Source organism: Nipponia nippon, unplaced genomic scaffold (assembly GCF_047370975.1).
Source record: "Nipponia nippon isolate SJK-2023a ecotype South Korea unplaced genomic scaffold, ASM4737097v1 scaffold_35, whole genome shotgun sequence".
NCBI lineage: Eukaryota > Metazoa > Chordata > Aves > Pelecaniformes > Threskiornithidae > Nipponia > Nipponia nippon.
The window spans coordinates 389002-404130 of NW_028262353.1; the positions used below are offsets into that span (position 1 = coordinate 389002).

Here is a 15129-nt window from a genome sequence, read left to right on the forward strand (position 1 = left end):
CCGCCCCGGCCCGTCCGGAGCTCGGGGCCGTCGCGGTGCTGCCGCCCCGGGGCTGCGGGCTCTGCCCCGGGCTCCGCTCCGGCGGCGGCGGCGTCGGGTCCCGTCGCGGCCGTGCGGCCGCCGGGGAATCGTGACCCGGAGCGGGGCAGCGCCCGGGGGGTTCCCGCACCCCTCCCCCCGGCCCCCCCAGGGCTTTGCTCCCCTCCCCCCCGCGGGTAGCCCCCGTCCCCGCTCCCCCCGCGCCCCGGGGCCGGACTACAGCTCCCGGCGGCCCCCGGGCGCCCGTCCCCGCCGCTTCCCGCCGCCTCCCTCCCGCTATGGCGCGCTTCGAGCCGGCGGCGCTGCCCGAGCTGCTCCCGGTCTTCTACCGGCGGCTCTTCCCGCACGGCGCCTACGGGCGCTGGCTCGGCTACGGCGGCGGTGAGCGGGGCGGGGGGCGCCGCCGGGGGCTGCGGTACCGGGTCCCGGGGCACGTGGCGGGGCCCCGGCGGCGGCGGCGGCGGGTGGATGCGCTGACCGGGGGGCGCGGGGAACGGGGGTCTCGGGGGAAGGCGCAGGGGGGGCCCGGGCCCTCGGGGCCGCCCCCCAACCCGCCCGCACCCCCGCAGTGGTGAAGAACTACTTCCAGCTGCGGGAGTTCTCCTTCACGCTGCGGGACGACGTCTACCTGCGGTTCCAGTCCTTCGGCAGCCCCCAGGAGCTGGAGCGGGAGCTGCAGAGGACCAACCCCTACAAGATCGACATCGGGGCCGTCTACTCCCACCGGGTGAGTCCTGCTCCCACCGGGAGCACCGGCGCCGGCCGGCCCTGGGAGGGCAGGGTCCCCGGGTCGTGGGGTCCCCGGCCGGGGCTGAGCCCGTCCCGTCCCATCCCGCAGCCCAACCAGCACAACACGGTGCATCTGGGAGCCTTCCAGCCGCAGGAGAAGGAGCTGGTCTTCGACATCGACATGACAGACTACGACGACGTCCGGATGTGCTGCAGGTTCCCGGGGGTGTTCACCGTTCACGGCACAAGGCGAAACGGGGGGCTGGGAGGGGGGTGCGGGGGCGCGGGGCGGCAGCCTGACCCGCCACGCTCTGCCTCCAGCTCGGCCGAGATCTGCTCCAAGTGTTGGACCCTGATGACCATCGCTGTCCGCATCATCGACCGCGCGCTCGTGGGTGAGGGTCTCGGGGACCCGCGCGGCCCCTGTCCTCGTGCACCGGGGACGTGTCCAGACCACGCTCTGCCCCGCAGCAACACCCAGACCCCAAAGCGGGGGCCGGGGCGGTGCTCTCACGGGACTGGGGGGAAGCAGAGGATGCGCTGGTGCCCAGCAGGGTTTGCGCAGCGGGTTTGCAGCACTGCCAGGCTTGGACGGGCGCCGCAGCCCGTCCCAACACGCTCCCACAGCCCGGCTGTTCCCCCCGCAGAGGACCTGGGCATGAAGCATCGCCTGTGGGTGTACTCGGGCCGGAGAGGCGTCCACTGCTGGGTGTGCGACGACGCGGTGCGGAAGTGGTCCCCGGTGCTGCGGGCAGCTGCCGTGGAGTACCTGACCCTGGTCAAGGTGGGTGCAGAGGGGGCCGGGCACCCCCTGCCCACCCCCCAGGCTGACCCCTCTGTTCCCCCAGGGCGGAGCAGAGACTGTGAAGAAGGTGAACCTCTCCGAGCCCATCCACCCCTTCATCAGGTCGGTGGGGACCCCCCTGCCCGGCCCCTGCAGCCGCCGGCCACGGGGCACTGAGCCCCTCCCTGCTGCTCTGCAGGCGGTCGGTCAGCGTGGTGGAGAAGTACTTCGAGGCGTACGCACTGGTGGGCCAGGACATCCTGGGCAGCCTGGAGAGCTGGGACAAGGTGCTGGCCCTCGTCCCGGAGGATATCCTTCCCAGAGCGGCCCTGCTGTGCCACTCGGCACTGTGCTGGGTCCGGAGGGAGGGTCTGTGCGGGGGGAGTGGGGTCGGCAGTGTCTGCGATCAGCCTTGACCACCGGCCACAGCACCGTGAGCCGCTGCAGGCCGAGTTCCCCAAGAAGCGGGACTCGGTGCAGCGCTGGGAGCTGCTGAAGGGCAGGATGGAGCGGACACGGGTGAGTGACCGTGGAGCTGCCCCGTGGGGGGGGCTGGGTGCCGCCACCGGCCCCGCTGCCCCCTGACCTGCCTGTCCCCACAGCGGGCAGCGGGGACTGGGAAGAGCGCGCCGTGCTACGCGGACTGGGAGATCATGCTGCAGTACTGCTTCCCACGCCTCGACATCAACGTCAGCAAAGGCGTCGGGCACCTGCTGAAGAGCCCCTTCAGCGTCCACCCCAAAACAGGTGGGTCTGGGGCCTGCGGGGGCGGCACCCCATGGGGACCCCGGGGCCGGGCACCTCTGGCTGTGACTCCCCTCTCTTGCAGGTCGCATTTCAGTGCCACTGGATCTGCAGAGGCTGGACCAGTTTGACCCGTTCGCTGTCCCCACCATCAGGTACGTGAGCGGGGCTGGCGGCACTGGGGATCCTGGCTGTGCCGGCAGCCCCCCACCACATCCCGCCATCTCCCACAGCTCCCTGTGCCAGGAGCTGGATGCAGCTGGCGATGACGGAGAGCAGGAGGACGGCGGGGAGACGGAGCCGAAGCGCCGTGCGCGGGGTGAGTGGGGCCAGGGCTGGGGCGCAGGGGGTCCCCACCGCCTGCTCCCACTCGTGCTCAGCTCCCCGAATCCCCCAGACTACAAGAAGACGAGCCTGGCGCCCTACGTGCGGGTCTTCGAGCAGTTTGTGGAGGAGATGGAGCGCGCCCGGAGGGGAGAGCTGCTCCGGAGAAGCGGTAAGTGCCAGGCAGGGATGCAGCCAGCGGGGGGACCCCGAAGGGGGGGACCCCTCGGCTCTGAAGAACTGTTCTTCTTCTTCGCAGACCTGCAAGGAGACTTCTGAGGCCTCGCTGCCGGGGGTCACACTGGCAGCCCTGGTCCTTGCCGCAGGGCCACCAAGGGACTACCTCCGCCATCGCCACCTCCGCCGGCCGCGGGGGCCTGGGTGCCTCGGAGCAGGGAGCCCGGCAGCCAGCAGCTGAACCGCGCCGGCTCCCTGCCCCGCTCCCCGCGGGCCCTTCCCACGTTTTGTACCTGTTCTATGCAAAGACCATTAAACGTCTCCGGTCACCCCCGTGTCCGCGTCCCGTCCCCGCGGGAGGAGCCGGGGGTCCCGTCCCTGCCCCGCGCCCCTGCCTGTGGGGTCCCTGCCGGCACCCGGGGGTCCCTGCCCACAGTCGGGGCCAGGCTCCACGTTCGTGGCGTCTCAGCCCGGCACCCGGAGGGGCCCCGGCTCCGTTTCCGCGGGGGTCCCTGCCCCGCACCGCGGGGTCCCGGCCCCTTTGCGGCCGCCCGGGCCGGACGGGGCCCGGAACGGCGGAGCGCGGCCGTCGGGGCGGGCGGACGGGGCGGGCAACGGGGCGCTGCCCCTTGCCCCGGAAGTGCTCGTTCTCCCGGAAGTCGCGCCTCCAGCCGCTCGGTCTCTTTCCGCCGCCATCTTGGGCCCTGCTCCCCGCACAGTGAGTCCCGCCGCCGCCATCCGCCGCCATCCGCCGCCGCGGGGGCTCGGGGCCGCTGCGGGGGCTGCGGCCGGGCCGGGAGGGAGGGCGGGAGGGCGGCGGCGGCCCGGCCGAGGCCGCCGCTGGGGCCGTGGTCGTGCCGAGCAGGGCCGGGAAGGCCGGCGGGGACGGCCCCGCGCACCGGGAAGGGGCAGCCCGCTCGCGGCGGGGGGAGAAGCGGCCGAGGCCGCGGTCCGGGCCGCCGGGGGGGGCAGCTCGGCAGCCCGGCGGGGGGAGGCCCATTGGCAGCACCTCGCGGGACCTGTCGGTACCGGGAGGTGCTCGGTGTCTGTGGGCAGCGGGCTCGCGGGTGGCTTCGGGAAGGGCGGGTCACCGTCCGGAGCCCCGGCGAGCCCGGGCCTGTTGGGTTCTCCCTTTCCCCAGAAATGCCCGGTGAAGCTACAGAAACCGTCCCGGCCACGGAGCAGGAGCTGCCGCAGCCGCAGGCTGAGACAGGTGAGGCCGGGGGGGGGTCGCGGCTTCGGGGGCTGGCGGGGGGGGGGGAGGTCCCGGTGCCCCCGGTCTGGGCGCTCGGCCGTGTCTAGGGGGGAAGGCTGGGGAACGGTCAGGTTTCACCTGCCCGACGGGGGAGTTGAGGCGGGTTCTAGGGGGGGCCGCTGCCCCGCGGGGCTCCGGGGCGAGGGCACGATGGCGGCGGGGGCCGCCTGACGCCAGCTCCTACCCCAGGGCACTCGGGGCGTCTGCTCGGTGGCTTGAGTGCCCTTCTGTGCCTCCGTATTGCTGTGCTGCTCGCTGCCAAAAGAAACCTGTATTCTCTAGTTTCCCACCCAAAATCGTATCGGTTATTTCTACGGGAAACGTGACTGAAGTGTGGTTTGTAGCCTCTTGTGTCCCAAACTGTTGGGGAGGGCGTCAGCCGCATTCCGTACCTTGTTTGTGTGTTCCTGTTACGGATTTGAGTGTTGGAGCAGTGGCAATGGGAGGAAAACGGCCGTAGCCGGGTCGGGGTACGGCCGTGCAGTGACTGGGACGCTGGGGACGTGTACAGATGTTAATCCCTTTGCACTCTGGAACCGGTCGGATTTGGGAAGGCGATGCACAGCTCCGTTGGAAAGTCACAGCGGGGCCGGGGAGCGTTGCTGCACCGGCCTCAGGGCGGCCAGGACTCGGGGCAGCTCAGAAAGGCCCGGGCAGGTGAGCGTGGGCTCCTGTGCGTGCTGCGGGGCAGGGGCCTGTTGCGCTGCCTGTTGCGCTGCCTGTTGCGCTGCCTGACTCCTTTGAAGGCATCCCGGGTGCTGCGATCCAGCTGGCGAATGCTCTGCCCGTGTTTGCTGCGCCTCTGCCCCGAGGCGCAGGGACGCGCCGCAGGAATACGTGACCGGGCGTTGTCACCTGGCCTGGGGGAGCCACGTGGTGCAGGACGGTGAACGGGGGTCTGTCTGAAGGGCGCGTTGGATTTGGGGGCCACAAGGGAAGTCGGGGCTCCCCGGCGGCTGGGAGGTGCTGGCAGAAAGCTTCCCCGGGAGGAAGCGTCCCCTGGGCCTGGCGGGGCTGAGTGGCGGCTGTCGGTGCGACAGCTGTGCTGTCAGGTCCCGGGAAGCTGCTGTACTTTTGGTCTCTCTCCAGGCGTAGCTGGGATTCCTGCGGTGGGGCCACTTCCCAGCGTCCCCCCTGCTTCCCGGGGATGGCTTCTCTCTCGGGTGACAACTCGCGTGTTTTCTTCTCCCAAAGCTCTGCTGCTCTTGAGTCTCTAATAACTTGATGGAGCACACGTAGGTCGGTAGAAGCTGCTGGTGGGCAGTGTGTGCTGAGCAGCAAATGCTGTTACAGTACCTGCTCCCCCGGCTCGGGGGGAACATGGGGGGTTCCTGGGGGAGCGACACGGGCAGCCTAGGAGGCCGGAGCAGCTGTGGGGGCTGGCGGGAGACGTCAGGTAGGTCTGCAGGCAGAAGGTGGAGGCAAGGGTGTGTGCAAGGGCTGTTGTGTTTATCCCCTCTCTGCTGAGCCGGCTGTTCTGAGATCCGGCGGCACAGGAGGAGCTGGAGCTCAGGGTGCTGGTGCAGGGTTAGCAATCGCCCTGTGGGTGGGAGCCGTCGCGCAGTTTCCTTTGATTTTCGTCTTACTCTTTGGAGGTTGGCTGGTCCGTGGAAAGCTGGTGAGATTGGGCAGAGCGGTCTCTAATCCAGCAGTGCAGGGCTTCGGCTTTCAGGTGTGCGCAGCCAGGCTGCGGGAGGCTCTGCAGCCTGCTTGGTTTAAGTATCTCTTAAAAATGATATCTGCTCTTCGAGAGTCAGTGGAGAAGTGAGTTGGAAATACCGTGCTTATCGCAGGAACATCCTCAAACGGTGCTGGTGAGGTGTCAGTGGAGACAGAAAAGGAACAGGGAGAGCTGGCAGGGGTAAACAAGCTTTCCAGAGAAGGCTGTTGTCTGTGTAGCCTGTTCTGTGAAGGGCTCGGGACCAGCTCGGCTCTTGGCAGGGGTTGTTGCTCCTTCTTGAGGCACCAGTAGGTTTCCTGGAGCAGGAAATGTCCTGGCGCGCGCTGGCCCGTTGGCACAAGGCACCGATGTCCAGCACTCGTTCAGCAGCTGCCCAGCTGCGCGCTGGTGCCCGTCTCCTCCCACTACCCTGTTTTTTGGGGTGGGCTGGGGAAATGGGGCGTTAGAAGCATTTTCTGGGCCACTGTTCTTGGGGTAGAGAAAGGGATGTTGGCCACAGAGGAGGCTGCTGTGAGTTCACACGTGTGTTACCACTCCAGACGGTAGCGAGGCGAGGACTTGAGCCTGCGACCCAGCCCCCAGCCCTAATGGCAGCGTGGGAGAGGCTGGGCAGGGGCAGCGGATGCACAGGCAGGGCCGGCGCTGGTGTGGGTCGGTGGGCGACCCATGCAGAGCTGGATGTGGCTGCAGCAGGAGAGCCAGTGCCCTGCACAGCAGCAGATCTGTTGCTCCCTTGACGTGACGTGGCGTCTGCGAACCGGACTATGATTTGGGCTCTGCAGTTGTCGGTGGCTTCTCCTCGGCAGCCACCCGGGCTGTGCTCCCTTCACCATCCCTGCCGGCAGGCGTGCCGGGACGTGCTGCCTCTGGGTTCGGGGTTGACGTGCATGGGGCTGGAGCTGCCAAGGGGCGGGTGTGTGGCTGGGCCGGTTCTGCTCTCCCGACTGGCAGCGGTGCCGGTTACACTGGTCAGACCAGTGCTGCCCTCCCTGGCTCTCACCGAGCCTCTTCCCTGAGTGCTTCCCTGTGATCAGTGACGTTCGGAATGGCGTTCAGAATAGCCGGGCTCTCTCGGCACTGGCTGGAGGCGGGCGTGCGCCGGGGGAGCTGGACAGCGAGCGGTCTCGGTCAGCAGGACTTGTCTTAATAAACTGTTGTTCTCACCCGTTCAGCTCCAGCTGCCCTTCCTCCCGCAGCCCCTGTTACTGCTCCTGCTGCAGCGCCAGGTACTCCGGACCCTCCTCGTTAACACCTCGTGTGCCACATTAACCAGAGTTTGCTGTTTTGGGTGGTTGCAGTTACATTAACTCTAACAGCTTGCACAGGGGAGCGCAGGTCACTGCACAGGAGCCAGGACTCAGGGTCCCATCCCCTCGGTGTGAGTGAGCCACGCCACCACCGTGCCTCAGCATCCTCGTCCCCGAAGGGTGCGGGCCTGCCGGGAGGGTCTGCCTGTGTCGCACCGGGGCTGGAGGGGAGGGGGCTGCCCTCTGCCAGAGCACGAGTGCCAGAGCGCTCCTGGAACAGCTGTGCATGCCAGTGTGTTAAATTTGACTTTTCCTTCCTATCCTCGGGTGGGTCCTCGTCACCCCCCTGCTCCCGCCAGCCCGGGATGTGATTTTCCAGGCTTAGGAGCAGCGCTGGGGGTCTGGCTGGGCCTCCAGGGCTCCACGAAGGTTGTGGCAACCCCTTTGGTAGGGAAGAGCTGAGCACAGAGCTGGTGGCGAAGCCTGGCCCCTGTGCCGGCCCTGTTGGGTTCCTGCCGTGCCGGGCCTGCTGGGGCTTCCTGGCGTTTCAGGTGCCGCCTCCTGCCATGCCAGGGTTTCAGCCACAGCTGCTCTAAACAAGGAAACCTGGGGCAGCAGTACTGATGCTGGCATCTGTTTTTTTTTTCTGTCACTTGTGCCTGTCAGCTAGCTCACGTCCCGGCACAGTGTCCTCTGTAAAATCAGTGCCGGTTTCTAGAGGCAGGTGAATGTCATGGTCTGCGCTGGACCTGGCAGGCAGGCAGGCGTTCGTCTGCTGCTCTAGAAGCCGGGCACAAAGGCTGGGGGGAAGGCCAGGGCTGGGATGGGGCCGGCTCTGCTGGCAGGCTGCCTTCTCCTGGCCTCCCCTCCCTCGCTCCCTTCTCTCATCGGTTCACTCTGTTTCTCTCCTTTAGCTGTTCTTCATGCTGCTCATTCCCCACCTCTGACTCCATCTCTGGGCCCCGCAGGCCAGGCTCTGCCAGCGGAGCCACCCAGCCCTGCCATGGCTCTGCCTGCCCCTGCCAGCCCCCCAGCCCCCGTTTCCCCCCCTGTGGTCCCAGCTGCAGCCATCCCCGTCTTTGCTGTTCCCCCCCAGCTCCCCGCCCCAGCCCTGCAGGTCCCAGTCACCACTTCCCCTCCTCCAGCCCCAGCTCCGCAGTCCCCGGTGGGTTTTGCAGCCCCAGGATCTCCAGGGCCTGCCCCAGTTAGCCCAGTGTCTCCAGGACTCCCGGCCCCAGTGTCTCCTGCTCTGGCTGCTGTTCCTGCCGCAGTGACGGTGGCCCCCCTCACCCCCGCCGTGAGCCCTGGTTCTCCCCCCGCAGCTCTCGCCTCTCCTGTGAAAGCTGCCCCCTCTGCCGCCCCTCTGAGCCCCGCGGGAGCTGCAGCCCAGGCCCCTCTCCCTGCCCCCATGGCAGCCTCAGCAGCCCCTGCTCCTTCCCTCAGCCCCGGGGCAGCCCCGGCTGCTCTCCCACCAACCCCTTCCCTTCCCCTTGTGGCATCTCCCCTGCCGGCATCCCTCACTTTCCTGCCTGCTCCCGCTGCGCCTCCCGAGGCCGCAGCTTGTCCCCAGAGCCCAGGCTCTCCCCCTCTTCCCATGGCAGCCCCTCTCTGCCCTGTCATGGCACCAGCAGCGGCTGCCCCAGTGGTACCAGTGTCTCCTGGCAGCCCTGCCTCTGCCCCGCTGGCTTCTGCCTCAGCCTCTCCCCACGCCCCAGCCCCTGATTCTCCCCTGCCCTCCCTCGCTCCTCCTCAGTGCCCGGCCCTGGCCAGTGCCATCTCTCCGCCTGTCTTCCCGGCTGTCCCCATGGCCCCGTTGTCACCCCCTGCCTCTCTGGTGCCAGTTGGGATGTCTCCTGGGAGTCCTGCTGCTGCCCCACAGGGCCCAGCCCCTGGTGCTCCAGTCTCTCCACTGGTTCCAGTTGCTCCTTCTGTTGCCAAGACCTGTCCTATGGGCCCTGCCCTGGTGGCCCTGGCTGCTGCCCCTGCGGCTCCAGCTGTGGGAGACCCGGTCCCTCCCTCCGTGGCCAGGATACCTCCCGGGAGCCCAGACCCTGGGGCAGTGCCTGCCGCTGCGGCAGCTCCCATCGCTCCTGCCCTGTCCAAACCCTCTCTGGGAGCTGCCCCGTCTCCCCCAGGGCCACCGACAGCAGCAGCTCCCAGTGCTGCACCAGCAGTGGCCATGGCTGCTTTGGCCAAAGCAGCTCCAGCGAGCCCCATCTCCCCACCGGCAGCTCCTGTGCCTGCTGCCGCCTTGGCCCCTGCCAGCTCCCTGCCTGTCACACTGGCGGTGGCAGCTCCAGCTGCGGCCAAAGCGGCACCCATGAGCCCAGTCACTGCCCCGACTTCTCCCTCTGCCCCTGCCACACCAGCTCCTGCAGCTCCACCAGCTTCAGCTGCCTCTCCTGCAGCCAACGTGGCTCCTGTGAGCCCCATCACTGCCCCGTCTGCCCCCTCAGCCCCTGCCAGCTCCCCGTCTGTCACACCAGCAGCAGCAGCTCCAGCCACCCCTCCTGCGGCCAAAGTGGCTCCTGTGAGCCCTGTCACTGCCGCATCTGCTCCTGCCAGCTCCCCGCCTGTCACACCGCCGGTGGCAGCTCCAGCCACCCCTTCTGCGGCCAAAGCGGCTCCTGTGAGCCTGGCCGCTGCCTCATTTGCTCCCTCTGCCCCTGCTGCACCGCTGGTGGCAGCGCCAGCAGCTCCAGCTGCCCCTCCTGCAGCCAAATCGCCTCCCGTGAGCCCTGTTACTGCCCCATCTGCCCCTGCCGGCTTCCCGCCTGTCACACCGGCAGTGGCAGCTCCGGCCACCCCTCCTGTGGCCGAAGTGGCTGCTGTGAGCCCAGTCACGGTGCCATCTGCTCCCTCTGCCCCTGCCGCACCGGCGGTGGCAGCTCCACCAGTTCCGGCTGCTCCTCCCGCAGCCAAAGCGGCTCCCAAGAGCCCTGTTGCTGCTCCCTCTGCCCCAGCCACACCAGCTCCAGCTGCCCCCCCTGCGGCCAAAAAGCCTCCAAAGAGCAGCCCTGTTGCTGCCCCTTCTGCTCCCTCTGCCCCTGCCGCTCCAGTGCCGGCGGCCCCGCCAGCTCCAGCCGCCCCTCCTGCGGCCAAAGCACCTCCCAAGAGCCCTGTCACAGCCACGCCAGCTCCTGCAGCTCCACCAGCTCTGGCTGCGCCCCCGGCAGCCCCTGCCCCAGCACCTGGCATGCCGGCTCCCGCTCCAGTCACGGCTGCCCCAGCCCCGGGGGTTCCTGGTGCCCCCCCGAAGCCGTCAGCTGATGGTGCTGCCCCTGCTCCCCAGAAACCAGAAGCCGTCCTTCCTGGCTCTGCCCCGGCGGGTAACCTCCCCCCGCCTGCCCCTTCTGTGCCGAGCGCTCCCCCTGCAAAGAAGCAGACCCCTCCCAGTAAGGTCACCAAGCTGGGCCCCCGCCTGCCCCCATCCAAACCCCCTTCGAAGGCCCCAGCCCCCGTCGGTGCTGCCATCGACGACGACGACCTGCCGCCTCTGATCCCCCCAGAGCTGCCTGCTGCTGAGCCGCCGGTGCAGCCCATCCTGGTGGACCTCTCTCCCCGAGGAGCCGTGGCCCCTGCTGAGGCCCCTGCTCCTCCGGCTAAGCAGCCTGTCCTGAAGAATGACAAGGGTATTTGCCGCCTCGGTTTGCCGTGTGCATGGAGTGTCACTGGCTGCCCACTGGATACTAACCCGTAGACGGGGCCCGGGCGCCCCTGTGCCGCTTGGTGTGTCGGTCTAGACAAGTAGTCTGTGGAAGTGCCGCGGTGGAGGCAGGCCTGAACCATGCCAGACCGAGCTGAACCTGCCCGAGCAGCCGGTGAGCCGGGGAACAGGGAGGGGAGACGCCCCGCGGCCACGGGATCGGACAGGTCAGGGCTCGGCATGGTCCAGTGCCAGCGGGTCGGTGTCACTAACGCGAGTTCTCGGGCACGGAGCACGGTGTGGCTTGTGGCGCGGGCACCGCGACTGTTGCCTGAGCTGGCTTCACACTGAGACTCTGGGAAGAGCTGCCATGTGCCTGCACCCCATTGCGTGTCTGGCGTCCACTGTGGTTTTCCCCGTGTCCGTCCACTGGCAGAGGGGAGCTGCGGGCAGTGCTGGTGCCAAAACAGGCCCGTCCCCGCGCTCTGGGGAAACATTGCCCGCCTGAACTGTTGGGATCCCCCGGGCACGCACCGACAGCCTGCAGAGTGCTTTGCCGAGGGCTCCTGCGTGCTCAGCGTGGCCGTGGGCGCAGAGGCCCTTTCCAGGGAAGGAAACGGGACTGAATTCAGGTAATGGCTGCATGAGAGGGTGTCGCGGTCACCCTCCAGCCTCCTCCAAGGCTGGAGACGCCCGGCTCTGCTTTGTTCACTCCCGCGTGGTCAGACACAGCTGTGCCGTGGTTGGCAAGCTAATCGCGGCACTGCAGCAGCGGCGCGGGAGCTGGCAGCCCTGTGAGCCTCCCCGGCTCCAGCAGCTTTCAGGACCTGGCATAGAGGCCAGCCTGAGCATCCAAAGATGCCGTTCCCTGATGGGGGTTTTTGAGGTAATTGCAAATCGTCCCCTGTAGCGAAGTCACGGAAAGGTGCAGCAGCCCCGGGGACTCGGCGAATTGGGTCTCGTTTCCATGCTGTGTGTCTGATCTCCTGCAACCCCAGCTTCACTGCTGCCTGAACGGGTTTGAGGGGAACCGAGGGAGACCCTGTCAGCGCCGGGCCGCTGCTGACTCGCCGCCCAGGGGGTGCCGCCCTGCGCACCTCCAGCCGGGCTGCCACACTGGCCAGTGCGGTGCCTCGGACTGGGGGAGCGACTCAGGCTGGGGCTGCCTCCTGGGGACTGGGCGTTCCGGAGCGAGCCTCCGGGCACCTGTGGTGCTCTGGCACCCGGCAGGAGCACAGCCCAGCCTGGCCAGCTCCTGGTGCAGGTTCTCCCTGCTGCCGTAGGGGAGCTTCCACCATGGTGAGACTGCTCGGAAGAGGCTCTTGTGCCACCCGCTGCTGATGGCGTTGGGGGTTGCAGGGAGAGCTCCTTCCATCAGATGTGGCTTAGCCACGCTGACGGGAAACTGTGTCAGCACTCGGAACCCCCAGCAGCAAAGGCTACACCGAAGCAGTGCGCTTCTTTGATCTTGCTGTGTCCCCTGGACCTACCTGAGCTGGAAAGAGTGACGTGTGTGTGTTTCTGTAGGGTCCGGAACAGAGTCTGACAGTGATGAATCTGTACCAGAGCTCGAAGAACAAGACTCCACACAGGCCACAACGCAGCAGGCACAGGTAGGGCAGGCAGCACGCGCCAGCGCATCCCTGCGCCCAGCAGCGGCGGAGCAGGATCCCTGCTGATGCTGTCCACCGCTGCCTCAGGATTCTCATGGGTCCCTCTCATTTTCTGTCCTTGCAGCTTGCAGCAGCAGCTGAAATAGATGAAGAACCCGTTAGCAAAGCAAAACAGAGCCGGAGCGAAAAGAAAGCACGGAAGGTGAGGTGGGATGGTGGACGGACCAAACCTGTAGCAGCAAACAGGCTGCCCGTGAACAGCTGAGCTTTGCCTCGGGGTCTGGCACGGTATCCCTGAGTGTGGGGTCTTCGCCCCCTGAACCCTGCTGAGCTCCTCACCTCCTGCCCCTGTACGGCAGCAGCAGCCGGGCATTCGGCAGCCAAGAGAGGTTTGTGCGACTTTCTGCCACTGTCAGGCCCCCAGGCAGGGGGATGCCCCCTTCACAGGCAAAATCCTTGTGTATGGAGAGGCTCGCGGTCACGCTACAGATCTTGCCAGTCCTGGGACTACAGAGTTCCCTCCCAGGCTCCCAGTGCAGTGTCAGGCTAAAAGCCCGGGAATGCTTCCCTGCAGCAGTAAAATGCACGTTTTAATTTGCGTGAGCGCACTGATCATTGGACCCAGGTCTCTGGAGAGCAGATGAGTGGATACATCTTTTCACAGGCCAGGCTGTCTCAGTAACTGTCTTTCTCTCGCTTACCTTTCTCTCTTGTTTTTCAGGCAATGTCTAAACTGGGCCTTCGCCAGGTGACGGGAGTAACCAGAGTCACCATCCGGAAATCTAAGAACATCCTCTTTGTCATCACAAAGCCAGACGTGTACAAGAGCCCAGCGTCAGACACCTACATAGTCTTTGGCGAAGCGAAGGTGAGCTGGCTGCGTAGTGTCTGGCGGCCGCGTTAATCCATGCGTGCGGCAGCGGGGCGGCCAGCGACTTAGCTGGGGTTTCTCCTTGCCACCTGCGTGCTGTGGCTGCTGCCGGTGGGTCCCAGCTGCTGTGCACCCCCCCCCGAGGGACGTGCTGGGTTGTGCGGCAGAGCCGTTGGATGTGCTGGCACTGCTGCGGCGCAGGGAGCACGGCTGCGGCTCCCTGAGCCTGTGTGCTGACATCCCGCTCTGCGCCGGTCTGGCCTCGCTGACACTTCTTCCCTCCTCCAGATCGAAGACCTGTCCCAGCAGGCCCAGCTGGCAGCTGCCGAAAAGTTCAAAGTGCAAGGAGAAGCTGTTTCAAACATCCAAGAAAACACACAGACCCCCACCGTGCAGGAGGAGAGCGAGGAAGAAGAGGTACGCCTTCCCCAGCCTGTCTCTGCGGGGCTGGGTGCTTCACTGCAGACCCAAGCCAGCTGCCGGGCCGCAGGCCTGCTGCATTCACGCCCGTGTTTTTCTTTCCCTCATCCACGTCTTCACTGTGATGGCAGAGGGAGAGCGCAGGGTCCTTCCCCCGGAGGCTCTGATCCTGGGCACTGCCGGGGGACCGTCCCCCGGGCTGGGCAGCGCCCGGTCTTGCCTCCCAGCTTCCGTCTGCGTGGCCTGAGTGGGAGCCGCCCCAATCCAGACGATCCCATTTTCCTCTGCCAGGCACGGAGCAAGCCGTGCGTTGGGCTGGCCTGAATCCCGGGCTCTGTCTCCTTCAGGTTGACGAAACCGGCGTCGAGGTGAAAGACATCGAGCTGGTGATGTCCCAGGCGAACGTGTCCCGAGCGAAGGCAGTCCGTGCCCTGAAGAACAACAGTAACGATATTGTAAATGCTATAATGGTGAGTGGCTGCCTGGCTGGGCAGGAGGCAGAGGGGCCTGCGGCGGGACGTCCCTGGGGGGAGACGTGCAGCGCGTAGCTCCCCACTGCCGCAAGCGGAGGGACGTTCCTCCCGCCTGTGGCCGTGGCACCGGATCCCTCCCCGGGTTGGTGGCCGGGCTGTGGGGCTCCGTGCCGCCGGCAAGGCTGGCTCCTAACGTGTCTGTCTTCTCTCTGCAGGAGTTGACGATGTAGCTGCCAGAGAGAGGAGCCTTTTTTGGTGTTTCAGAGAAGAGTAAAATGCAACTAAATTTAAAATTTGTACTATTTCTATCAATTAATAAAAGTTGTGGCTTATTGTTGGTGAAACACTTTCTGCTCTGTCTTGGCTGTGCTGCCCTCCCCTCCCTGGTAGCCGAGGCCCCAGGGTGGAGCCTTCCTCCCAGGAAGATCTCAGCCCCGATACCCTGTCCCATCCCGCCCCAGCGGAAGAGCACCTGCCCATTCCCTCATTTCCTTCCCGTCCCGAAGGTCGGCTGGCCGCGAGCCCCGGAGCCAGCGCCGTGCCTGGGGCGCTGGGCTCAGCCTGGGCCGTCTCCCGGACGGGAGGCGAGGAGTCCGCTGCGGGGTGTTGCCTCCTTCACCCCCCGGCGGGTTCCCTTCCGCGACCGCGGGCTTCTCCCTCGCCTCCCTGCAGCCGTGGGACAGGGATGGACTGTGGCACCGCGCAGCTTCCAGCCCGATCCAATGGGAGGCTGAGGCTCGCCCGGGTTCGGTCCTGCCTTTTCGACCCACGGCTTTGCTGGATGCGTGCGGCACGGCAGCGCCGAGCGGCAGAAGGGGCCGCGCTTGGTCGGCCGGCGGGAGGCCCGCGCTCGCCCGGGAAGCTGCTGTTCGGCACGGAGGGAGCCTCCCCCCGCTCGCAGGGGAGCGAGCTGACGCCTGCCCACCCACGGCCCCGAGTCTCACGAAATGTGGAGGCTGGAGCTGGGAGCATGGGCGCTTTGCTGCCGTTTAGCAGCTTTTTTTCCCCCCTGTGCTATAAAATCTGGGCCCTGGAACAGCTCATTAAAGCTGATGAGCGACTTGGCGGCGCAGGCAGCCAGCGAGAAGCCCGAGGAAACGAGGGGGCGACGGCGGCTGGGAGCCCT

At 67.0% G+C, this 15129-nt stretch overlaps 2 protein-coding genes across 5 annotated transcripts; both read left to right on the forward strand.

Moving 5' to 3' along the window:
• The first annotated feature begins 179 nt into the window (after positions 1 to 179).
• On the forward strand, positions 180 to 3095 carry PRIM1 (DNA primase subunit 1). The gene is made up of 13 exons (XM_087771815.1): positions 180 to 420; positions 609 to 766; positions 878 to 984; positions 1090 to 1163; positions 1416 to 1552; positions 1617 to 1675; positions 1752 to 1875; positions 1982 to 2071; positions 2155 to 2299; positions 2382 to 2451; positions 2530 to 2615; positions 2694 to 2792; positions 2880 to 3095. Exons 1-13 carry the CDS (start codon positions 318 to 320, stop codon positions 2897 to 2899), a joined length of 1272 nt encoding a protein of 423 aa, XP_087627941.1. The 5' UTR covers positions 180 to 317; the 3' UTR covers positions 2900 to 3095.
• Positions 3096 to 3370: 275 nt separating this feature from the next.
• On the forward strand, positions 3371 to 14347 carry NACA (nascent polypeptide associated complex subunit alpha). Of its 4 annotated transcripts, none has more exons than XM_087771670.1 (10): positions 3371 to 3515; positions 3939 to 4010; positions 6906 to 6959; positions 7895 to 10612; positions 12154 to 12239; positions 12364 to 12441; positions 12961 to 13107; positions 13399 to 13527; positions 13878 to 14000; positions 14219 to 14347. In XM_087771670.1, the coding sequence occupies exons 2-10, from the start codon at positions 3941 to 3943 to the stop codon at positions 14231 to 14233; spliced, it is 3420 nt and encodes a 1139-aa protein (XP_087627796.1). In that variant the 5' UTR covers positions 3371 to 3515; positions 3939 to 3940; the 3' UTR covers positions 14234 to 14347. The 4 variants fall into 4 exon arrangements, with proteins under 4 accessions (XP_087627796.1, XP_087627799.1, XP_087627797.1 ...); XM_087771671.1 differs by having other exon boundaries at positions 3436 to 3515; positions 10490 to 10612; XM_087771672.1 differs by lacking the exon at positions 7895 to 10612 and having other exon boundaries at positions 3438 to 3515.
• Positions 14348 to 15129: the final 782 nt, after the last annotated feature.

Excerpts from the sequence above, each read along its gene's own strand:
- PRIM1 (XM_087771815.1), top strand. The coding sequence starts at position 318 with ATGGCGCGCTTCGAGCCGGCGGCGCTGCCCGAGCTGCTCCCGGTCTTC. Across the intron at positions 985-1,089 it reads GACGTCCGGATGTGCTGCAG|CTCGGCCGAGATCTGCTCCA; the intron begins GTTCCCGGGGGT and ends CTCTGCCTCCAG. Across the intron at positions 2,452-2,529 it reads TTCGCTGTCCCCACCATCAG|CTCCCTGTGCCAGGAGCTGG; the intron begins GTACGTGAGCGG and ends CATCTCCCACAG.
- NACA (XM_087771670.1), top strand. The coding sequence starts at position 3,941 with ATGCCCGGTGAAGCTACAGAAACCGTCCCGGCCACGGAGCAGGAGCTG. Across the intron at positions 6,960-7,894 it reads TGCTCCTGCTGCAGCGCCAG|CTGTTCTTCATGCTGCTCAT; the intron begins GTACTCCGGACC and ends TCTCTCCTTTAG. Across the intron at positions 13,108-13,398 it reads TAGTCTTTGGCGAAGCGAAG|ATCGAAGACCTGTCCCAGCA; the intron begins GTGAGCTGGCTG and ends TCCCTCCTCCAG.